At 53.9% G+C, this 22,783-nt stretch overlaps 2 protein-coding genes across 5 annotated transcripts; one reads left to right on the top strand and one right to left on the bottom strand.

Moving 5' to 3' along the window:
* The first annotated feature begins 290 nt into the window (after positions 1-290).
* On the top strand, positions 291-13,892 carry SPATS2 (spermatogenesis associated serine rich 2). 2 transcript variants are annotated; one of them, XM_063420959.1, is made up of 13 exons: positions 291-437; positions 5,030-5,103; positions 6,504-6,580; positions 6,890-6,998; positions 7,718-7,767; positions 8,342-8,510; positions 9,294-9,356; positions 9,609-9,744; positions 10,449-10,507; positions 11,370-11,479; positions 11,888-11,990; positions 12,220-12,449; positions 12,859-13,892. In XM_063420959.1, exons 2-13 carry the CDS (start codon positions 5,079-5,081, stop codon positions 13,057-13,059), a joined length of 1,332 nt encoding a protein of 443 aa, XP_063277029.1. In that variant the 5' UTR covers positions 291-437; positions 5,030-5,078; the 3' UTR covers positions 13,060-13,892. The 2 variants fall into 2 exon arrangements, with proteins under 2 accessions (XP_063277029.1, XP_063277028.1); XM_063420958.1 differs by having other exon boundaries at positions 9,234-9,356.
* Positions 13,755-22,021, bottom strand: MCRS1 (microspherule protein 1). 3 transcript variants are annotated; one of them, XM_063420960.1, is made up of 14 exons: positions 21,880-22,021; positions 21,325-21,432; positions 20,106-20,262; positions 19,333-19,488; positions 18,972-19,081; positions 18,016-18,124; positions 17,518-17,656; positions 17,076-17,151; positions 16,768-16,796; positions 16,321-16,413; positions 15,436-15,518; positions 14,994-15,081; positions 14,631-14,758; positions 13,755-14,348 (listed from the first exon to the last, which is right to left on the bottom strand). In XM_063420960.1, exons 2-14 carry the CDS (start codon positions 21,423-21,425, stop codon positions 14,262-14,264), a joined length of 1,356 nt encoding a protein of 451 aa, XP_063277030.1. In that variant the 5' UTR covers positions 21,426-21,432; positions 21,880-22,021; the 3' UTR covers positions 13,755-14,261. The 3 variants fall into 3 exon arrangements, with proteins under 3 accessions (XP_063277030.1, XP_063277032.1, XP_063277031.1); XM_063420962.1 differs by lacking the exons at positions 21,325-21,432; positions 21,880-22,021 and adding an exon at positions 21,101-21,119; XM_063420961.1 differs by lacking the exons at positions 18,972-19,081; positions 19,333-19,488; positions 20,106-20,262; positions 21,325-21,432; positions 21,880-22,021 and adding an exon at positions 18,612-18,651.
* Between the last annotated feature and the right edge of the window lie 762 nt (positions 22,022-22,783).

Raw genomic sequence — 22,783 nt, 5'->3', positions numbered from 1 at the left:
GCCGCGCGTGGCTTCGGCCGTTCCCGGAGCGCGCTCGGGCGTTTCCGCCGGTCTCGGCAGTTTCCGTCCACGTTCGGCGCCCGCCGCTCCACCTATAGAGGGCGTGGTTTAAGAATGCCTCAATATGATTGGTTTGCTGCGATGAATGGGCGGGGCTCAGCTGCGAAACCGCTCTACCATTGGCTGGCGGCTCCTTCGCGCCCCACCCCTCCCCTCTCTGAATGGCGGCGGGAGGGAGGCGGGACAAACGGCTCTTTCCTCGCTCTGACTGGTGCAGGCTCTTAGGCTGCCGCGCTCTCATTGGTTGGAGGCTGAAATCTGCTCTCTGATTGGCTGGCTCGCTGTGAGGGCTCTGCCGGGCCGCGGCCCCCGCCCGGAGCGTCTCGGGTGAGGCGGGGGGGGCGTGAGGGAGCCCCGGGACCCCCCGGGAGCCCTCGGTGAGTGCGGGACCCCCGGGAGCCCCCGAGGGCCGGGGGATAGCGAGGGGAACCCGGCCGGGAGCGCGGAACGGCCGCCGGAGCGGATGGGATGGGGCGGGGAGCGCAGAACTGAGGGGTCTCGTAAGGGGCTGGGGGGGCGGGGAGGCCTGAGGGGCCCTGGGGGGTTGGAGGGGTCTGGGGAAGGTTTTTTGGAGGGTCTGAGGGGATTTGTGAGGAGATTTCCGGGTTTTGTGAGGGGGGTTGAGGGGATCTGGGGGGATCTGAGGGGTTTTGTGAGGGGATCTGGGGGATCTGAAGGGATTTGGGGGAGCTGAGGAGTTTGGTGAGGGGAGTTGAGGGGGCTGAGGAGTTTTGTGAGGGGATCTGGGGGATCTGACGGGATCTAGGGGAATCTGAGGAGTTTTGTGAGGGGATTTGTGGGGATCAGAGGAGTTTTGTGAGGGGATTTGGGGGGATCTGACGGGATCTAGGGGAATCTGAGGAGTTTTGTGAGGGGATCGGGGGCGTCTGAGTTTTGTGAGGCGATTTGGGAAAGATGAGGGGACTTGAGGGGATCTGAGGAGTTTAATGAGAGGATTTGGGGAATCTAAGGAGTTTTGTGAGGGGATTTGGGGGGATCTGAGAGGATTTTTGAGGAGATTTGGGGGCTCTGAGGAGTCTTTTGATGAGCTCGAGGCTCTCATGGGGAGATCTGAGAGGTTTGGGGGTGCTTGAAGACTTTCAGGGTATTTTGGGGGGCTCTGAGGGATTTTTTGGGGGCTTTTTGAGGAGTCTGAGGAGATTTCGGAGGGCTCTGAGGGGGATTTTGTGGGGCTCGGGGAGATTTTAGGGGGCTCTCTTGAGATCTGAGGGATTTTTGGGGGGCCTGAGGATTTTTGAGGGTCTCTGTGGGATTTTGGGGCTCGTTCTGTGTGATCTGAGGGATTTTGGGGGTGTCTGAGGAGTATTTGGGGTCTCTGTGGGATTTTGGGCTCTTTTGTGAGGTCTGAGGGATTTTTAGGGACTCTCAGGGATCTCACGTGAGCTCTGAGGGTTTTTGGGGGGAATCTGAGGAGTTTTGGGGGTTCTGTGGGATTTTTGGGATCTTTTTGTGGGATCTGAGGTGTTTTAGGGGGGTCTCGTGAGCTCTGAGGCTTTCTGGGGGTGTCCGAGGAGTTTTTTGGGGTCTCTGAGGGGGTTTTGGGGTCTCTGAGGGTTTTTTGGGGGTAGTTTTTGGGGCTTTTTTGTGGAGTCTGAAGGGTTTTGGGGGGTCTCAGGGGAGTCCTGTGGAAATCTGAGCAGGAATTTTATGTGGAAAAGGAGAAAATTCCATGGGCTGATCCATCAGGAACGGGATTTTCCTTCCTTAAATTGTTATTCCAAACAATTATCAGGCTGAAAATCCCCACAAACCACAAGAAACGAATGAATTATTAATTAAAATAATAATTCCCCCTCAGCAAAAGCTTTTCCAGAGCCCCATTCCCACTTGTGGCTCCTTCCCGGGGGAGATTCCAAAGGAAAATCGGCTGAAAAATGGAATTTTATCCCGTTGGGAAAGGGAGAAATCCCAGAGGGAAACGTGGGATTTGCTACAAGGGAGGAAAAACTTGGAAAATTGGGGAAAGCAGCCCCAAAATTCCCTTCCCAGCCCAGAAATTCCCGGGATTTGGGGGATTTCTGAGGGGTTTTCCCTCAAAACTTGGAGGTGCAGTTTGGGCTGCTGCTTTTCTCTTCTTTTTCCATTTCTTTTCCCTCTATTTTCCTTCCTTTTTCCATTTTCTTTTCCCTTCCCCCCCCTTTTCCCTTCTTTTTCCCTTTCTTTTCTCTTCTTTTCCCTTTTTTCCCGTTCTTTATCCCTTTCTTTTTTCCTTCTTTTCCTTTCTTTTTTTTCCCTCCCTTTCCTTTCTTTTCTCTCCTTTTTTCCTCTTCTTCCTCATTTTCCCCATTTTCTCCCTTTTCCCCTTTTTTCCCTTTTCCCTTTTTCCTTCCTCCCCTTTTTCCCCTTTTCCCCTCCCCATCCCAAATTCCCCACTGGGATTTTTGGGATGTTTTCCCTGATTTTTAGGCTCAGATAATTTGGAATTTTGGCGATTCCTTTCCCGGTTTTGAGCCGTGAATCTTTGGGATTTGGCATTTTCGGGATGATTTTCCCTGGTTTGATCAACAGATTTTCCTGGAATTGGGGATTTTGGGGATTCTTTTCCCAGATTTTAACAGTGAATTTTTGGGATTTTGGGGGATTTTTTGTTTCCCTGTTTTTAAGAGAGGATTTCCCGGAATTTGGCTTTTTCGGGATGATTTTCCCAATTTTTAACAATGAATCTTTGGGATTTTTTTGGGATGATTTTCCCTGGTTTTTCCTCGGATTTGGGGGGATTTTTTGGGAATTTCAGAGCCACTTCCAGGAGGAATTTTCCCCTTCCCACCCAAATTTGGGCTCCTGGCCTCGCCCCCACCCCCTGCAATCCCAACCTTGGCTTTTATCCTGGATTTTTTGGGAATTCTTCCCTTTCCCCCCTCCCATTCCCATTAAAATCCCCCGGAATTCCCAATTGGATTTCACCCCCCCTTCCCTCCCTTCTTCCACCTTGGAACTCCCTGGGAATTTTTGACCTTTTCCAGGTGAATTCCATGAATTATTCATCGCCTCCAATTAAAGAATTCCCAATTTATTTCCACTCCCAACATCCCCAGCTCAAAATTCCCTTTTATCCCCTTTTTTCCTGCTTTCCCAATGGAAAAATTCCCATTTTTTTCCCCTTGCCCTGAACAGAATTTGGGGGATTTTCCCCCCTTTTCCCAACAATTCCTGCTTTTCCCAGGATTTTGGGTGTGGATTTGGGATCCCTGGATCCTGGTGTTTATTGATTGCTGGAGTTTGGGGGAGATTCCAGGGGGTTTTAGGGATATTTCTTTATTTTAGGGATATTCCGGGGGTTTTTTGGATATTCCAGGGGTTTTTTTTGGGATATTCCCGAGTTTTTTTGGGATATTGATTTATTTTAGGGATATTCCAGGATTTTTAGGGGGATATTTCTTTATTTTAGAGATTCCAGGGTGAGGTTTTTTTGGGTTTTTTTTTTTGATATTCCAGGGTTTTTTTTAGGGATATTCCTAAGGCTTTTTTAGAGATATTTCTTTATTTTGGGAATATTCCAGGTTTTTTTGGGGATATTCCCAAAGTTTTTAGGGATATTTATTTTATGGATATTCCAGGATTTTTTGGGATATTCCAGGGGTTTTTTTTAGGGACATTTCAGGGTTTTTTGAGGCTATTCCAGAGGTTTTTCAGGCCATTAATTAATCCCAATTAACCCCCGATCCCTGCTAATTATTCGTGATTTTTCCTGCCTTTTCCAGCCTCCCAAATCCCCATTTTTTTTGGGAATATCCTGGAATTTTCCATAGAAAAATGAATTTTTTTTTCCTCCTTTATCAGCTTCATCCCAGGAGAAAATTCCTGAATGAACCCCCAGGAAATTCCTTAATTAATTAATCCTAATTAATCCTAATTAATCCTAATTAACCCCAGCATTTCCTGCCTCCCAAATCTCTCATTTTTTGGGAATTTTCCAGCATTTTTCCATAGGAAAAAAAAAGGATCATTCCCAAAGTTTCTTCCTTAATTAATTACTCTTAATTAATCCTAATTAAGCCTGGATCTTTGCTAATTAATCCTGGTTTTTCCTGGCTCCCAAATGGCTCAAATTTTTGGGAATATCCCTGAGTTTTCCATTAAAAAATGGGAATTTTCCCCTCTCTTTTGTGTCCTCTCTTTGTTTGATTTTCCAAGGGAATTCCTGAGCTGGAATGGGCAAAAAAAAGAGGGGGGGAATTGGAGGGAAATGGGGAAAAATGGGGAAAAATGGGGGGGAAAATTGGGAAAAAGGTGGGAGGGAAAGGGGAAATAAATGGGGAAAACTGGGATAAATGTGGGATTCATTTGGGATTCATTTGGGATCAGTTTCTCCATTGACTTTTAATTCCAGGGTTTTTTATGCCTTTCTTTTTAATTCCTTTCTTTTTTAACTAATTTCTTTTTAATTCCTGGGGGTTTTAATTTCAGGATTTAATTTTTTTTTATTGCTGTATATTTATTTCCTTTAATTTTTATTTTCTTTAATTTTTATTTCTTTAATTTCTTTATTTTTGTTCCTATATTTTTGATTCCTTTATTTTTAATTCCTTTCTTTTTTATTCTTTTATTTTTAATTATTTTATTTACAATTGATTTATTTTTATCTTCTCTATTTTTTGTTCCTTTATTTTTTATTCCTTTAATTGCTTTATTCTTTTATTTTTTATTTCTTTATTTATCTTCCTTTAATTTTAATTTCTTTAATTGCATTCCTTTTTTAAGAAATCATTTTATTTTTTCCTTTATTGATTTTTAATTATTTTCATTTTAATTCTTTTAATTGCTTTAGTTTTGATTCCTTTAATTTTAATTCTTTTCATTTTAATTCCAGGATTTTTTAATCTTTTTAATTCCAGAGGTTTTTTTTAAATTCCAAGTTGGTTTTTTTTGTCCTTTAATTCCAAGAGTTTTAAAAATTCCTTTCTTTTTATTCCAGAGCTTTTTAATTCCTTTACTTTTTTAATTCTAGATTTTTCAAAATATTTCTGCTCTGAAACCTCCGGAATTCCACCCAAAAAATGTCCAGGAAGCAGCAGCCCAAAGGTAGGAGAGTGCAGACCCCAAAATTGGGGATCTGAGCCCAAAAAAACCCAAATTTGGGATTTTTTATACCAAAATCCTGGGATCTGAGCCCAAAAAAAACCCCGAAAAAAGGGGGGGAAAGGGAAAAAATGAGGGAAAAATCAGGAATATTGGGAAAAATGGGGGGGAAAATGAGAAAATTGGGAAAAAAAGGGGGAGAAAAATTGGGAAAAATGAGGGGAAAATGGGAAAAAAGGAGGGAAAAAATGGGGAAAATGGGAAAAAGGGAGAAAATGAGGGAGAAAAGGGGGAAATGAAGTGGGGAAGGGTTTTCTGGGAATTTTGGGAATTTTCCTGGGATTCTGGGAATTCCTTGGGTCTGTCAGGGAGGGAAAAAGAGGGAAAAAATGGGAAAAAACCCCAAAAGATGAGGAAAAACGAGGCGGAAAAGGCCCAAAATGGGGATTTTTGGGGATCCCAGGAAAAGTGGGAATTCCCCTTTCCATCCCAGGGGTTTTTTTTTGGGATCACCCCCTCCAAACTCCCCAATTCCCTAAAAATTCCACAATTTTAAGCCAAAATTCCCCCCAAAAATCCGGAATTCAAGGCCAGAACCCGACCCCAAAATCCCCATTTTTCACCCCAAAATTCCCGGGCTCTTTTCCCGGTTTTTCCGTGGATTTTCCCGTTTTTCTGAGCCCCTTTTCCTGTTTTTTTTGTGGGATGGGGAGGATTTCCATGGAATGTTAATTCCAGAGGGTGTTTGGCCGGGGGGGAGGGGCCTCATTAATCTTTATTTGCCTTTAATTAATTATTGAGAGGCAATTCCGGGCGCTCTCCCCGAGGGCAGATCCAGGGATTTTCCGGGATAATTTTCCCATTTGCTCGGCCAGATGGAGCCTGGAGGGGGATCCCGAAAAAAAATCGGGATTGGGCGTGGTGGGAGGGGAAAAATGGGAATTTTTTGGGGGAAAATGAAGGATTTGGGGGAGAAATGTGGGAATTTTTGGGGGAAAACTTGGGAAATCTGGAGAAAACCCCTGAAATTTGGGGATTGGAGCTTCCTGGGGCTGGAATTTTGGGGATTAGGGTGGAAATTTCAGGACTGGGGTGGGAATTTTTGGGATTGGGGTGAGAATTTTGGGATTCACGTGGGAATTTCGGGATTGATGTGGGAATTTCTTGATTGTGGTGAGAAGTTTTGGGTTTAGGGCAGGAATTCCGGGCTCAGGATGGGAATTCCGGGCTCAGGATGGGAATTCCGGGCTCAGGATGGGAATTCCAGGCTCAGGATGGGAATTCCGGGCTCAGGATGGGAATTCCGGGCTCAGGATGGGAATTTTCGGGCTCAGGATGGGGGTTTGGGCAGTGCTGTGGTTCCGGGCCTGCATTCCCAGGGAATTCCCGGGGTTTTCCCGCAGATCCCTCGGGATTCGTGTTCGACGTTCGCTCCGGGGCTGTGCGGGCGCAGGGCGGCGCCGAGAACATGAGGGAGAAGGTGCCCAAAAATTCCCAAATTCCCAAATTCCTGACAATTCCCAGCAATTCCCAACCATTCCCAACCATTCCAAACAATTCCCGAATTCCCAAACATTCCCAAATTCCCCCCAGCAAGTCCCAACAATTCCCATTTCTCCACGAGCTCCCAATTCCCCAGAGTTTTCCATGGATTTTCCATGGATTTTCCCCATTTCCTGTGAATTTTTCCATGTTTCCCCATCTATTTCCCATCTATTTCCCATGGATTTTTCCATGGTTTTTTCCCATGTTTTCCATGGATTTTCCCGGTTTTTCCCTGCTGTCCCAGGTCCAGGCCGTGCGGGCGGTGGTTCCCAACCGCAGCAACACCGAGATCGTGCTGGTGCTGCAGCACTTCGACAACGCCGTCGACAGCGCCGTGCGCGCCTTCGTGGAAGGTTCCAGAATGATCCAGGGAATTCCAGGGGATTCCTGGGATCCTGGGAAGGAAATTTGGGGATCTGGGAAGGGATCTGGGAAGGAAATTTGGGAATTTTGGGAATTTTGGGGTCGTGCTGGTGCTGCAACACTTCGACAACGCCGTCGACAGCGCCGTGCGCGCCTTCGTGGAAGGTTCCGGAAAAATCCCGGAATTCCAGGGGATTCCGGGGATCCTGGGAAGGAAATTTGGGGATCTGGGAAGGGATTTGGGGAATTTTGGGAATTTTGGGGTCTTGCTGGTGCTGCAGCACTTCGACAACGCCGTCGACAGCGCCGTGCGCGCCTTCGTGGAAGGTTCCGGAATGTTCCAGGGGATTCCAGGGAGGAAATCCGGGGATCAGGGGGAAAAAATTCCAAGAATTTGGGCAGAAAAAACCGGAATTTGGGGGAAATATCTGGAACTGAGGATGGGATTTGGGGGAAAAGTGTGCGAATTTGGGGAAAAAATTGGAAAAATTTGGGGGAAAAAATCCAGGGATTTGAGGAAAAAATTGGGATTTGGGGGAAATATCTGGGATTGGGGATGGAATTTGAGGAAAAATCTGGGAATTCAGGGGAAAAATTGAGGAATTTGGGGGGGAATCTGGGAATTTTGGGGATTGGAGAGGATTTGGGCTGGAGTTTGGGGAATTCTCCTTTTTCCCCCTCATTCCCAATTTTTCCCACTCTTTTCCAGGGAATGCCAGCGAGGTGCTCAAGGAATGGACGGTGACTGGCAAAAAAAAGGTCATTCCCAAAAATTCCAAAAAAAATCTGGATTGTCCCCCAATTTCTTCCCAATTCTTTTTTCTTTTTTTTTCCCCAATCTTTCTCCATTTTTCCCAGTTAAAACCCGAATTTTCCCTATTTTTCCCCAATTCATTCCCAATTTTCCCCAAAATTTTCCCATTTTTTTTCGCAAATAAAATGTAGATTTTTTCCAATTTTTCTCCAATATTTTCCCCAGATTTTCCCCAAATTTTCCCCCAATTTTTCTCAAATTTTCCCCCAATTTTCCCCAATTTTCCCCAATTTTTTTACCAATTCTCCCCATGTTTTCACCCATTTTTTCCCCAATTTTGCCCTGATTTTCCCGAATTTTTCCCAAATTTTTTCCCTTTTTCCCCCAGTTTTTCCCCGAATTTTCCGCAATTTTTTCCCCAGTTAATTCCTAGTTCTCCCCAGTCTTTCCTCAGCTTTTCCCTAATTCTCCCCAGATTTTTTCCCCATTTTCCCCTGGTATTTTCCCAATTAAAACTGGAGTTTTCCCCAAGTTTTCCCCAGTTCATTCCCATTTTTCCCCACTTTTTCCCATTCCCAGAACAAGAAGAAGAAGCCCAAGGCCGCCCCCGGCCCCGCCCCCGCAGGGAAACCCCGGGAGGGGGAAAATTGGGAAAAGGCGGAAAATTCCGGAACAGCCCTCAACGGTTTCCATGGCAACGGCCCCGGGTCCCTGGAGTCGCTGAGCGACGGCCCCGAGGGGGGGGCAGGTGGGAAAAAATGGGAAAAAAACGGGAAAATCCGGGAATTCCGGGGAAATCCGGGAAAAATCTGGGGAAAATCCGGGAATTCCAGGAAAAATCCAGGGAAAATCTGGGAGAAAATGGGAAAATCCAGGGAAAAATCTGGGAAAAATCTGGGAAAATCCAGGAGAAATCTGGGAAAAGTCTGGGCAAATCCCAGGAAAATCTGGGAATTTTGGGAAAAATGCAGGAAAATTCGGGAATTCCGGGAGAAATCCAGGAAAATAAGGGAAAAATCCAGGAAAGTCCAGGAAAAAATCTGGGAGAATCTGGGAGAAATCTGGGAAACACCCGGGAATTCCAGGAAAAAATGGGGATCTGGGGGGAAATCTGGGGTTTCTGGGGGAAAAAATGGGATTTGGGGGGAAAAAAAAAAGGAATTCCGGGAAAAAAAGGGGATTTGGGGGAGAAAATTTGGGAGTTCTTGGGGGAAAAATCCAGGATTTAGGGAAGATCTGGGAATTTTGGGGGGAAAAAAAGGGAATTTGGGGGGGAAATTCTGGGAATTCTGGGAAAAATCCGGGAATTTGGGGGGGGGTGGGGGTGGGAAATCCGGGAATTTGGGGGATTCCTTGTGGATTTTTTGGGGATTCCTTGGGATTTTGGAGCTCTCCTGGGGTTTTTTTGAGGAGAAATTGGGGTATTCCCGGATTTTCCCGGAGTTCCCGATGGGAATTTTGCCTTTCCCAGCAGCCCTGGGAGATGGAATTCGGGATTTTCCCAATTTTCCCGATTTTCCGGCCTCTCCAGCCCCGTCCCAGCCCCCGCGGAGCCTCCGGAGCAGTCCCGGCTCCCCTGGAGGGAGAAAAACGGGTGAGAAAAGGGAAAAATGGGGGAAAAAATGGGAATTCGGGAGGGAAATCGGGAATTTGGGGTGGAAAAATGGAAAAATCAGAGAAAAAAATCCGGAAAAACCAAGAAAAAAATCGAGAAAAATGGGGGAAACTGCAAAAAAATCAGAAAAAAAATCAGAAAAAAATCAGGAAAAAATCGGGAAAAAATGGGAAAAGTGGGGAAAACTCCTGGAAAAGTCTGGGATGCGTTCCCAGCTGGAATTTCCCGCAGGCTCGGGGCTGGAGAAGTCCCTGAAGGATCTGCAGCGCTGCTCCGTGGCCCTGGCGCGGTTCCGGGCGCTGCTGCGGGAGGAGCTGGAGAATTCCCTGCGCAGGGTGAAGCTGGCATTCGGAGAGATCCAGAGCTGGTACACCCGGAAAAACGGGAAAAAACAGGAAAAATGGGAATTCTGGGGGGTCTGGGAGTCAGGATTTGGAGATTTTTGGGAATTTTGGGGGATTTTTGGGAATTTTTGGGGTTGGAGAATTCCCTGCGCAGGGTGAAGCTGGCATTCGGAGAGATCCAGAGCTGGTACACCCGGAAAAACGGGAAAAATGGGGAAAATGGGAATTCTGGGGGTTTGGGATGGAGAATTCCCTGGCCAGGGTCAAGCTCCAGAGCTGATCCGGGAATTCCCCAAATTCCCAAATTCTGGGAATTCGAGTATCTGGGAATTTGGGATTTGGGAATTGGGAATTCCGGGAGGTTTGGGATGAGCAGGAGCCACCTGGGATGGGAAAAGGGAATTTTTGGGGGAATTTTTTGGGATTGGAAAATCCTGGAATGGAATTCCCGGAGGATTTTTCACTCCTGGGAAAAAAGGAAATTTGGGGGAATTTTGTGGGATTTTTATGGGATTGGGGACACAAATTCCTTCTCCAGCCCCAATTCCCGATTTTCCCGCGGTTCCCGGCGCCCCCTGCTGGCCACTCCCCCCGCTTTTCCCGGATTTTTCCAGCCCTAAACCTCCTCCTTTTGCCTTGTTTTTTCCCCGGTTTTCCCAGTTTTTCCTCCCTTTTCCCAGTTTTTTTCCCGTTTTTCCCACTTTTTCCCTCTTTTTCCCCATTCCAGCCTCATGGATCGCGAGGTTGCTCTGCTGGCAGAGATGGACAAAGTCAAGGCGGAAGCAAGTGAGGAGAAAAAATTCCCAAAATTCTGGGGCTGGGCAGGGAATTCCCCAAATTCCTGGGAGGGTGGGAGGAGAATTCCCCAAATTCCAGGATTTTTCCCCATTCCCTGCATGAAATTCCCAAAATCCCAGATTTTTCCCCATTTCCTGTGTGGAATTCCCTAAATCCCGGGGTTTTTTCTGTAATTCCTGGGGTTTTTCCCCAATTCCCGATGTTTTTTCCCAAATTCCCTCTGTTTTATCCCATTTATCCCCAGTGGAGCTGCTCTGTCTGCGGCAGCCCGGGGCTGGAATTCCCGATATTTATTCCCATTTTTCTCCATATTTATTCCTGTTTATTCCCAGTGGAGCTGCTGTCCTTGCAGCAGCGCCAGGCTGGAATTCCCGATGATTTTTCCCATTTTTCCCGTTGATTTTTCCCATTGTTTATTCCCATTTTCCCAGTGGAGCTGCTGTCCCTGCGGCCGAGGCTCTCCGGGAGCTGATGGAGGCAGTGCCGGGCTGTAACTCCCGGTGTTTATTCCCATTGTTTTATCCCATTTTCCCGGTGTTTTATCCCATTTTCCCGGTGTTTTATCCCATTTTCCCGGTGTTTATTCCCATTTTCCCGGTGTTTATTCCCATTTATCCCATTTATTCCCAGTGGAGCTCCTCTCCCTGCGGCAGCGCCGGGCTGTAACCCCCGGTGTTTATTCCCATTGTTTTATCCCATTTTCCCGGTGTTTATTCCCATTGTTTTATCCCATTTTCCCGGTGTTTTATCCCATTTTCCCGGTGTTTATTCCCATTGTTTTATCCCATTTTCCCGGTGTTTTATCCCGTTTTCCCGGTGTTTATTCCCATTTTTATCCCATTTTTCCCAGTGGAGCTGCTCTCCCTGCGGCAGCGCCGGGCCGAGGCGCTGCGGGAGCTGACGGAGGCGGCTCCGGCCATGTCGGAGGAGCAGCTGCTGGAGCTGAGGGCCGACATCAAGGTGAGCCCGGAATTCCGGGAATTCCTGCCCAAAAACCCAGGGAATTCCTGCTCCAAAATCCAGGGAATTCCTGCACCAAAATCCAGGGAATTCCTGCTCCAATGCCACTGTCCATTCCCATTTTTCCCTGGTCCATTCCCTATGAGAATTCCCATTTTTCTCTGTTCATTCCCAGTGGGAATTCCCATTTCCCCCCACCCTGTTCCCAGGTGGAAATTCCTGGTTTTCCCTATCCCATTCCCAGTGAGAATTCCTGTTGTTCCCTGCCCCATTCCCATGGAATTCCTATGTCCCTGTTCCCATTGTTGTTCCCATTTTCCCCATTCCCGTTCCCATTCCCGTTTTTCCGGTTATTCCCGTTTTTATTCCCGTTCCCATTCCCGTTTTTATTCCCGTTTTTATTCCCAGCACTTTGTCAGCGAGCGCAAGTTCGATGAGGAGCTGGGCCGGGCCGGGCGCTTCGGCTGCGACCTGGAGGCGCTGAGGGGCAGCATCGGGAGCTTCGGGCAAGGTGGGAGAGGGAGAAATCCAGGGGGGAACATCCCGGGAAAACAGCGGGAATATCCCAGGAAAACACAGGGAATATCCCGGGAAAACACAGGGGAAATCCATGGGAATATCCCGGGAAAACACAGGGGAAATCCAGGGGGGAACATCAATCCCAGTCTGTCCCAGTCTGTCCCAGTCTGTCCCAGTGCCATTCCCAGTCTGTCCCAGTCATTCCCAGTCTCTCTCTGCAGTTTCCCACCCCCGGCCCAGCTATTCCAGCCGCTCCCGCTGCAGCTCCGGCCCCGCGGGATCGGGATCGGCCCCGGGATCATCCCTGGGATCAACCACAGAATTCCCACCGGGATCATCCTCGGGATCCCCCCCGGAATTCCCACCAGGATCGGCTCCGGGAGCGCCCCCGGGAGCGCCCCCGGAATTCCCGGGACCCCCCGAGGGCAGCGCGGCCCCAGCGGAGCCACAGGTGGGGCTGGGAGCAGGGAGGGATCGGGAATGGGGATCGGGAATTCCGGGAATGGGGATTGGGAATTCCGGGAATTCCGGGATGGGGTCGGGGGGATGGGATCAGGGTTGGGGACAGGATTGGGAATGTTGGGATCCGGGGTTTGGGACTGGGAATGTTGGGAATGTTGGGATGAAGGTTTTGGGATCAGGAATCTTGGGAATGTTGGGATTCAGGGGCTCCTTCCCTGAACATCGGGATCGGGGTTGGGATTTCTGGGAATGGGACTGGGGGGCAGGGGCAGCTCCCGGCCGGGTCTGGAATGGCGGGATCGGGATCGGGATTTGGGATTTGGGATGTGAGCATTTTGGGATTTCAGGGATTTGGGGTTTCAGGATTTGGAATTTCAGTTTTTCCCCTTTTCCCGCAGCCCCCCCCAAGGAGCCGGAAGCCGCCTCAGCCCCGCCCCTCCCCCCAGCACCCTCCGGGAATTCCCAAAAACCCCGAAATTCCCAAAACCGCCGAAATTCCCAAGAACCCGCAGCCCCCGCCGGCCCCCAGGGGCGCCCGGAGCCGCCGGGAGGGGCCGGGGAGGGCCCGGAGGAGCCGCCCCGAGGGCGCCAATTCCTGACCCGGGACCTTCCCCGCCCCCGGGCCACTCTCTGCTCTTTTCCATGGTTTTTTCCTTTTTTTCCCTAATTTCCCCCCTCTTTTTTCCTGTTTTTTTCCCCCATTTTTCCCCCTCTTTTTTCCCTGTTTTTCCCCCCCCCCTCTTCCCGACTTTTTCCCACCGGGATTTTCGGGCTTTGCTTTTGTCCCAATCCCGGGATTTTCCCCCCCAATTCCCAAAATCTCCGCCCCGGCCTCGCGCTGGCAGCGAGGGAAGGGACGGGAGGGGAACGGGGAGGGAAATTTGGGAATTTGGGGGGAAATTCGGGAATTTTGGGGGGAAATTTGGGATTTGGGGTCCCCTGAAATCCGGGAATGTTCCCCCTGGAATTTGGGAATTTTCCCTTTGGAATTTGGGGTGTCACTTCTGTGTGTCCCCCCCCAAATTTTGGGAATGTTCCCATTGGGATTTTGGGAATTTTCCCTTTGGAATTTGGGATTCCCCCGTGGAATTCGGGGCGTCCCTCCCTCCTCTCCCCCCCCCCCGAACACTCCAGGATTTTTGGATTTTCTCTGGAATTTATTTCAGGAATTTTCTCTCCCCCTCCCCCCAACCCCAGCCCCAAATTTCCAGGAATTTTTGGGAATTTTTGGGACATTTCAGGAGAAATTCCTCCATTTTTCTGTTCCTTTTTTTCCCCCCATCTTTTTTCCGAGTTTGTTTTTTTTTGGGAATTTTTTCCCCCTTTAATGAAGGAAAACTCGAGAACAAATCCAATAAAAACTTTGGAGCTTTAAAAATCGGGAATTTCTTGGGGGAGGGACAAAAATCCCAAAATTCTGGGATGGGGGAGGGGAATTTGGGGCAATTCCAGGGAAATTCATCCCTGGATGGGGCTGGGCTGAACTGGGAGCACTGGGAGGGTCCCAGTTCTGAACCGGGAATTTCTGCTGTCTCTGGGATGTTCCCAGTTCCAAACTGGTGTCACCGGTGTGTCCCCAGGTGTGTCCCCTCTGTCACTGCTGTCCCCGGCGTGTCCCAGTCCTGGGTGTGTCCCCCAGGTGTCTCAGGTGTCCCCCCTGTCCCCTCTGTCACTGCTGGCCCAGCTGTGTCTCAGGTGTGTCCCCAGGTGTGTCCCCAGCTGTCCCCTCTGTCACTGCTGGACCAGGTGTGTCCGAGGCGTGTCCCAGCTGTCCCCAGGTGTGTCCCAGGTGTCCCCTCTGTCACTGCTGGCCCAGGCGCGCGGCCTCGTTGCGGATCAGCGCGATCAGCTCGTGGTTAATGAGGAACACAAAGCGCAGGCTGGCGATCTGGGGGAGGGGGAGAGGGAGAGACCCTTCCTCAAATGGGAGACCCCTCCTCAAATCAGAGACCCCTCCTCAAATCGGGGACCCCTCCTCAAATCGGGGACCCCTCCTCAAATCAGAGACCTGTTCCAAACCAGGGCTCCCCAAAATCCCCCCAAACCCCAAACCTTCCTCCTTTCCTCATCCTCCACAGCTCCTTCCCCACTTCCCTTTCCCCAAACCCCCCCAAACCCCTCCAGGACCCCCCAAATCCCCCCAGGACCCCCCCAGGCCCCCTGAGCCCACCTCCACCACGGAGTTGTTGCTGAGTTTCCATTTGTTGCCCCCCAGCACCGGGCGCCCGTCGATGTAGATCGGCCGCCGGCCCTCGTTGGCGATGAAGAAATCCCCGTTGTTCTTCAGCTTGATCACTCCTGGGGGGAAATCCCGGGGATTTCAGGGGATTTCAGGGGATTCCCAAAAATTCCAGGGGATTCCCAAAAATCTCCCACCCCAAAAAACCCCAAATCCCCCCCCCAACCCCCTAAAAATCCCCCAAGAAAACCCAAATCCGCCCCCCCCAAAAAAAAAAAATTAAACCCCAAAACCCCCAAACCCCTCCCAAAAGGCCCCAAATCTCCCCAAAAACCCCCAGACCCCCCAGCCCACCCTGCTTGCGGGAGATTTTCCAGGCCGGCCCCTCCAGTGCCAGGTCCACGTCGATCTGGTTGTCCTTGGTGGCTCTGCCCAGCGTGATCTGAGGGGTTTTGGGGATTTTGAGGGGGATTTGGGGTTTTTTGGGATTTTTAGGGTTTGGGAAGGGGGATTTGGGCATTTTGGGGGAGGTTTTGGGCTTTTTCAGGGGCGACTTTTTGGGTTTTTTGGATTTTTGGGGGGATTTGGGGGGGGACATTTGGGAATTTGGGGTTTTTTGGGGAAGGTTAAGGGGGATTGGGGGAGGTTTGGGGGGGATTTGGGACATTTTTGGGGGAGAAATTGGGGGATTTGGGATTGGGGGGGATGGTTTTGGGTTATTTAGGGTATGTAGGAGTGGGTTTTGGGGTGGTTTGGGGTATTTTGGGGGTATTTTGGGGGGTTTTTGGGGTCGCACCTCGCGGGAGCGCATCAGGTACCGAACCATCCGGCCCCGCAGCACGGCCAGAGTCTGACTGTCGAAATCCGGGGAGCTCATCCCTGGGGACAGAGGGGACAGTGAGGGGACAATGGCGACAGTGGGGACACCACAGGGACAGAGGGGACACCGAGGGGACAATGGGGACAGTGGGGAGCACGGCCAGGGTCTGACTGTCGAAATCCGGGGAGCTCATCCCTGGGGACAGAGGGGACAGTGAGGGGACAATGGGGACAATGGGGACACCACAGGGACACTGGGGACATTGAGGGGACACTGGGGACAGTGGGGAGCACGGCCAGGGTCTGACTGTCAAAATCCGGGGAGCTCATCCCTGGGGACAGAGGGGACAATGGGGACACTGAGGGGACACTGGGGACACTCAGGGGACACTGGGGACACCGAGGGGACACCACAGGGACAGAGGGGACACTGAGGGGACAATGGGGACAGTGGGGAGCACGGCCAGGGTCTGACTGTAGAAATCCGGGGAGCTCATCCCTGGGGACAGAGGGGACAATGGGGACACTCAGGGGACAATGGGGACGCTCAGGGGACACTGAGGGGACACCACAGGGACAATGGAGATACAGGGACAGGGGGACACTCAGGACACTCAGGGGACAGTGGGAGGGGACAGAAGGACACAGGGACAGTGGGGGGACAGAGGGACACCAGGGACAGATGGATGGACAGAGAGCTGGGCACAGACACGGACACAGGGACACAAAGATGGACAGACGGACACAGGGATGGGCACAGGGGTGGACAGACGGACAGACGGACAGACGGACAGACAGAGGGATGGACAGATGGACAGACGGACAGACAGAGGGATGGACAGACGGACAGACGGACGCCCACCTGTGATGGAGTCCACCAGCACCTGCCAGCGGTGCAGCTCCTGCTCCAGCTGCCGGATCTCGCGCTTCTGCCGCCGGTCAGCCACGGTCAGCTCTGCACGGACAGACAGACAGACAGACAGAGAGATCAGACAGGGTCAGCTCTGCACGGACAGACAGACAGACAGACAGACAAAAACATCAGCCACGGTGAGCTCTGCACCGACAGACAGACAGACAGACAGACAGACAAAAACATCAGCCATGGTCAGCTCTGCACGGACAGACAGACAGACAGACAGACACGGTCAGCTCTGCACGGACAGACAGACAGACAAAGAGACAGACAGAGAGACAGACAGGGTCAGCTCTGGATGGACAAACAGAGAGACAAGGTCAGCTCTGCACGGACTGAGAGACGGACAGACGGACACGGCACTGGGGGTTCTGGAAGGTTCCAGGCTCTCACCGTGCTCCAGCACCTCGTCCCGCACGTCCCTGGGGAGGGCAGGGGGTGAGACAGAGACCCCAAATCCCCCAAACCCCCCTAAAATCCCCCCACAATCCCCCCAAATTCCCCCAAAAGCTCCCCAGACTCTGAAAAACTCCCCCAAAATTCTCCCCAATCGACCCCAATTCCCCCCCTAGAGCCCCCCAAACCCCTTTAAGCCCCCCAAACTCCCCCCTGATACCCCCCAAAACCCCTCTAAGCCCCCCCAAATTTCCCCCAGACCCCTTTGAAGCCCCCCAGACCCCTCAAAGCCCCCCAGACCCCACCTGAGTTTGCCATCGTCCAGCAGCTCCTCGGCGTCTGAGAAGTTCAGGACCTGATCCCCCTTGGGGAGGGGCTGCACTGCAGGGCCAGGGGGGGATGAGACCCCCAAATCCTCCCCAGGGACCCTCCAAATTCACCCAAAACCCCCCAGGATCCCCCAAATTTACCCAGAAACCCCAAATCCTCCCCATGACCCTCCCCAGGGACCCCCAAAATACACCCAGGACCCCCAAATTCTCCCCAAAGCCCCCTCAGGATCCCCCCAAAGCCCCCTCCTCATCTGTGAGGTCCTGCAAAAAGCAGCGCTGGCACCGGATCTCAAACACTTTGGGGATCCCTCACCCTTCCAGGACCTCCCAAATCCCTCCAAAACTCCCCCAAATCCCCCCTGGGACCCCCCAAACCCCCCCTAGGACCCCCCAATCCCCCCGGAGCCCCCCTGACCTGTCTGGTCCTGCAGCAGGTGGTACTGGCGCAGGAGCTGCCAGTGCAGCTGCAGGGCCTTGGGGGTCCTGGCAGGGTAAAACACGGCCGGGTGGCGCTGCAGCAGCTCCTGGAAGGTGTCCAGGGAGGGGACAGGGCTCTGGGGACACGGGGACACGTCAGAGGACATGGGGACAGGAGAGGGGACACAGGGACAGTGCTCTGGGGACACGTCAGGGACAGGGCAGGGCACAGGGGGACAGGGGTCTGGGGACAAGGGACAGGGCAGGGGACATGGGGACACATCACTGGGCATGGGGACAGGAGAGGGGACAGATCAGGGGACACAGGGACATGACAGGGGACACCAGGACAGGGCAAGAGACATTTGGGGCCACACTGACCAAGGGCACGCGGGTCAGCAGCAGTGGGATGGCTCACACCAGGTGACACTGGGTGACATTAGGGGACATTTGGGGACACAGGTGACGGGACACAAGTGCCACAGGTGACACTGACCGAGGGCACGCGGGTCAGCAGCTGCTCCTCGGCCTTGCTGAACAGAACCTTGCTCTGGATGGCGGCCACGGCCTCGGGGTGCAGCTGGCGCATGGCCTGGCACGACAGCCTGGGGACAGCAGGGGACATTGGGGACACGTGTGACACCCCTGGGACACCCCTGGGACACCCCAAACCCTCGGGGTGCAGCTGGCGCATGGCCTGGCACGACAGCCTGGGGACAGTGGGGACAGCAGGGGACACGTGTGACACCCCTGGGACACCCCTAGGACATGTGTGACACCCCTGGAGTGTCCCCAAACCCTCAGGGTGCAGCTGGCCCATGGCCTGGCACGACAGCTTGGGGACACGGGGACATTGGGGACACGTGTGACACCCTTGGGACACCCCTGGGACACCTTGAGACCTCCCTGAGGTCCTAAAGCAGAACCTCCCAGCGCTCCTGGGTGTCCCAAGGGTGTCCCATGGGTGTCACCTGTGTCCCCTTGGGTCCCCCTGAACGCCAGGATCCCCCCACACCTGTGGGACCCCCCCAGGACCCCCAGGGACCCCCCCAGACCCATCTGGGACACCTGAGACCCCCCAGGCCCCCTCACTTGCAGATGACGGGGTCGTAGAGCAGCGAGTGCCAGCGCTCCTGGGTGTCCCACTATGTCCCATGGGTGTCACCTGTGTCCCCTTGGGTCCCCCCAAATCCCACAGCCCCCCCACACCTGTGGGACCCCCCCAGGACCCCCCCAAGCCCCCCAGGACCCCCCAGGCCCCCTCACTTGCAGATGACGGGGTCGTAGAGCAGCGAGTGCCAGCGCTCCTGGGTGTCCCATGGGTGTCCCATGGGTGTCACCTGTGTCCCCTTGGGTACCCCCCAAATCCCCTGGCTCTGTCACACCTCAGGGACCCCCCCAAAGCCCCCCCACACCTGTGAGACCCCCCCAGGACCCCCCAGGCCCCCTCACTTGCAGATGACGGGGTCGTAGAGCAGCGAGTACCAGCGCTCCTGGATCTCCCGCAGGGTGAAGCGGCAGCTGAACTTCACCCCCAGGTGCACCGAGGTCAGGTCGTTGGTCTGAGGGGGCACCCCAAAAACGGCTCAGGGGGGGGCCCGGGGGTCCCAGGGGTGCTGGGGTCACCCCCAAACCCCGCAGGTGAGGGGGGGTCACCAAATGCCCCCCCAAACCCCCAAGGTGAGGCCTCACCTGCACCACAAGACTGTTCTGGAAATCCCCCCCAAATTCCCCGAATTCCCGGGGTGAGGGGGGGTCCCAGAATTGAGGAGGGATCCCCCCAAGCCCCCCAGCGCCCCCCAAGCCCCCAGACCTGCAGCACGGCGTTGATGAGCAGCAGGTCGTCCGCGGGTTTCCACCTGCCCAGGTCGCGGGGGGCGGGGCTGGGTTTGCCCTTCTTGAGGCGCTTGGGCAGCGCCGGGGGGGGGCCGGGCCCGGGGGGGCCCGGGGGGGGCACGGCCCGCGACACCTGGGGGGGACAGGGGGGTGGGTGGCACCTGGGGGGCACCAGAGTGACCCCAGTGTCCCCAGGGTGTCCCTGAGTGACTGGGGGGGACACCTGGGGGGGACAGGGGGGTGGGTGGCACCTGGGGGGCACCAGAGTGACCCCAGTGTCCCCACGGTGTCCCTGAGTGACTGGGGGGATACCTGGGGTGGGGACAGAGGGGTGGGTGGCACCTGGGGGGTCCTGGGTGGCACCTGAGTGTCCCCAGGGTGTCCCTGAGTGGCACCCGGGTGTCCCCAGTGGCTCGGGGATGTCCCCCCCTCCCCCATTCCCACCCCTCCCCCAACCCCCCCCATTTTTTCCCAAATCCCCCCTTTTTCCCCATCCTCATTTCCTTTTTCCCCCAATCCCATTTCCCTTTCCCCCCCCATTTTCCCATCTCCCCACTCCCATTTTCCCCTTTTTTCTCCCCAATCCTGCCCATTTTCCCAATCCCACTTTCCCTGTTTTTCCTCAATTCCCATTTTCCCTGTTCCCCCCAATTCCCATTTTTCCCATCTCCCCCGTTTTTCCACCCATTCCCCTTTTTTTCCCCATTATTCCCCATTCCCCAATTTTTTCCCCATTTTCCCCTCCCCCACCTTCCTGCGCTCCCCGGGGGGGGGCTCTGCCGCCGCCCCTCCCCCCCCTGCGGCCCCCCCGGGCCTGGGGGGGGGCTCGGGACCCCCCTTGGCCCTGGAGGGCTTGGCCAGGCTGCTCTCCACCAGCTCATCGTCAAACTTCCTCCTCTTGATGAACCTGGAACGAAACTGGGAGCACTGGGAGGAACTGGGAGCACTGGGAGAGAGCCTGCAATGGGACTGGGAGGGACTGGGAGGGACTGGGGAGCACTGGGATGGATTGGGGAGCACTGGGATGGACTGGGGAGCACTGGGGGCTTGGCCAGGCTGCTCTCCACCAGTTCATTGTCGAATTTACCACGTTTGATGAACCTGGAATGAAACTGGGAGCACTGGGAGGAACTGGGAGCACCGGGAGAGAGCCTGGAATGGGACTGGGAGGCACTGGGAGGGACTGGGAGGCACTGGGAGGGACTGGGAGGGACTGGGAGGCATTGGGGGGCACTGGGAGGCATTGGGGGGCACTGGGAGGGACTGGGAGGCACTGGGAGGGACTGGGGAGCACTGGGAGGGACTGGGGAGCACTGGGAGGGACTGGGGAGCACTGGGGGCTTGGCCAGGCTGCTCTCCACCAGCTCATCATCAAATTTACGGCGTTTGATGAACCTGGAAAGGAACTGGGAGCACTGGGAGGGAACTGGGAGCACTGGGAGGGAACTGGGAGCACTGGGAGAGAGCCTGGAATGGGACTGGGAGGGACTGGGAGGGACTGGGAGGGACTGGGAGGGACCACGGGGTCCCCTTCAAGTGTCCCCACCCCCATCCTGGGCTGGGCTCGGCCTGAAACCCCCCAACCCCCACCCGTGTCCCCTCCCCTGTCCCGGTGTCCCCTGGGTGTCCCCATGTCCCCTGAGTGTCCCCGTACCTGGGGGAGCTGCGCCGTTTGGGGACACTCCCTGCCCTGTCCCTTTGTCCTCTCCTGTCCCCATGTCCCCCCTGTCCCCGTGTCCCCGTACCTGGAGGAGCTGCGCCGTTTGGGGACAGTCCCTGCCCTGTCCCTGTGTACTCTCCTGTCCCCTGGGTGTCCCCTCACTGTCCCCATGTCCCCCCTGTCCCCGTGTCCCCGTACCTGGAGGAGCTGCGCCGTTTGGGGACAGTCCCTGCCCTGTCCCTGTGTACTCTCCTGTCCCCTGGGTGTCCCCTCACTGTCCCCATGTCCCCCCTGTCCCCTGTCCCGTACCTGGAGGAGCTGCGCCGTTTGGGGACAGTCCCCACGGGGGTGGCCGGGCCCCGCTTGGGCCCCGCCAGCGACTCCTCGTCCTCCGAGCGGCTGGTGGCCATGGCGACCCTGGGGACAGCACGGTCACCTGGGCCACCCCGCCCACCTCGGTGTCACCTCAGGGGTGCCACCACAGCGGGGCGGGTTGGGGACACGGAGGGACTCCCGTGGCTCCGGGAGGGGACAAAACCCCCTCAGTGTCCCCTCAGGGGTGTCACCACACCCTGGGGACAGCCGGGGGGACACTGAGGGGACACGAGCGGGCCCAAGGCGGGCGCGGGGCCCTCACGGCGACCCCAGCCCCAAACCCCGGCCCGGAGCGGACACAATCCCGGCACCGCCGCCCCCACCGCCGCCACCGGTGTCCCCAAACCCCCCCCGGTGTCCCCAGAGCCCCCCCCCGGTGTCCCAGACCCTCCCCGGTGTCCCCAAACCCCCCCCCCCGGTGTCCCCAGACCCTCCCCGGTGTCCCAGACCCTCCCCGGTGTCCCCAGACCCTCCCCGGTGTCCCCTCACCAGCTCCGCGAGCTCCGGGCCGCCACGGCAACGCCACTTCCGGCACGCACCGGAATAAGAATTACGTCACTGATGGCACCGCCCTATTGAAGGTTCCGGTGAGGCCTCAGAGGGCGGCGCCATCTTGAGCGTGGGCAGAGCGGTCCTTGTAGCGCTTCAGGCGCCGTTACCGGGGTGGTGGCGGGTCGGGAGAGGCCGGGACCGACCCGTGGGGGTCAGGATGTGTCTCGTTAGTCCGGGAGATGCGGTTTGGAGGGACGGTGAAGCGGCTACTCCCGTCATGGCGGCCTCCACACCCATCATGGCGGCCTCCACACCCAAAAGGGCTGGGGGCAATTATTTAACTATTCTAATTGTTTTTATTTCAACTGTTTTAATGATTAATACGGGGAGGTTGTGGCTCAGGAGCTGAGGGAAACGGGCTGTTCCGGAGACTTGAGGTGTCTTCAATAAGCATTAACATACATAATATTACTAAACAATAACATAAATTAATTAAGTAATTATAACAAGATAAATTTCCAGCACCTTGAAAACGGAAGGGAGTGGGAAACTCTGGAATGTTTTGGAAAATGACCCCAAGTTTGTGCTTTGCACTCCTGAGTAAAGAACGATAAGTAATGAACAAATCTATAATAATATATTTCAGTGAACAACAATCATAAGGAGTATAACAACACTGTAGGCAACACACACCCCGTAACCTGTGCTTGTAAGTGATAAATATCTAACTGTCCCAAATAATATGAATAATTTAATGAAACACGACGATTAACAATAATTAATTATAACCGAGTCCCTCAGTGACCCCGCTCCGGTCCTGCCCTCACCTCCCGGAAGTCCGCGTTTCCCGCCCTCTCTTTCCATTGGCCGCCTCTCAGCATCTCCCTACTTTCATTGGGTT

Source organism: Prinia subflava, chromosome 34, assembly GCF_021018805.1.
Source record: "Prinia subflava isolate CZ2003 ecotype Zambia chromosome 34, Cam_Psub_1.2, whole genome shotgun sequence".
Taxonomy (NCBI): Eukaryota; Metazoa; Chordata; class Aves; order Passeriformes; family Cisticolidae; genus Prinia; species Prinia subflava.
This window is presented reverse-complemented; position numbering and strand designations above follow the sequence as displayed.

Coding starts and splice junctions, on each gene's coding strand:
- MCRS1 (XM_063420960.1), bottom strand. CDS start 21,425: ATGGCCACCAGCCGCTCGGAGGACGAGGAGTCGCTGGCGGGGCCCAAG. Junction 19,082..19,332: donor TCATCAACGCCGTGCTGCAG/GTCTGGGGGCTT, acceptor GTGCCCCCTCAG/ACCAACGACCTGACCTCGGT. Junction 15,082..15,435: donor ACCTGATGCGCTCCCGCGAG/GTGCGACCCCAA, acceptor AAAACCCCTCAG/ATCACGCTGGGCAGAGCCAC.
- SPATS2 (XM_063420958.1), top strand. CDS start 5,079: ATGTCCAGGAAGCAGCAGCCCAAAG. Junction 5,104..6,503: donor CAGGAAGCAGCAGCCCAAAG/GTAGGAGAGTGC, acceptor GTTTTCCCGCAG/ATCCCTCGGGATTCGTGTTC. Junction 6,581..6,889: donor CCGAGAACATGAGGGAGAAG/GTGCCCAAAAAT, acceptor CTGCTGTCCCAG/GTCCAGGCCGTGCGGGCGGT.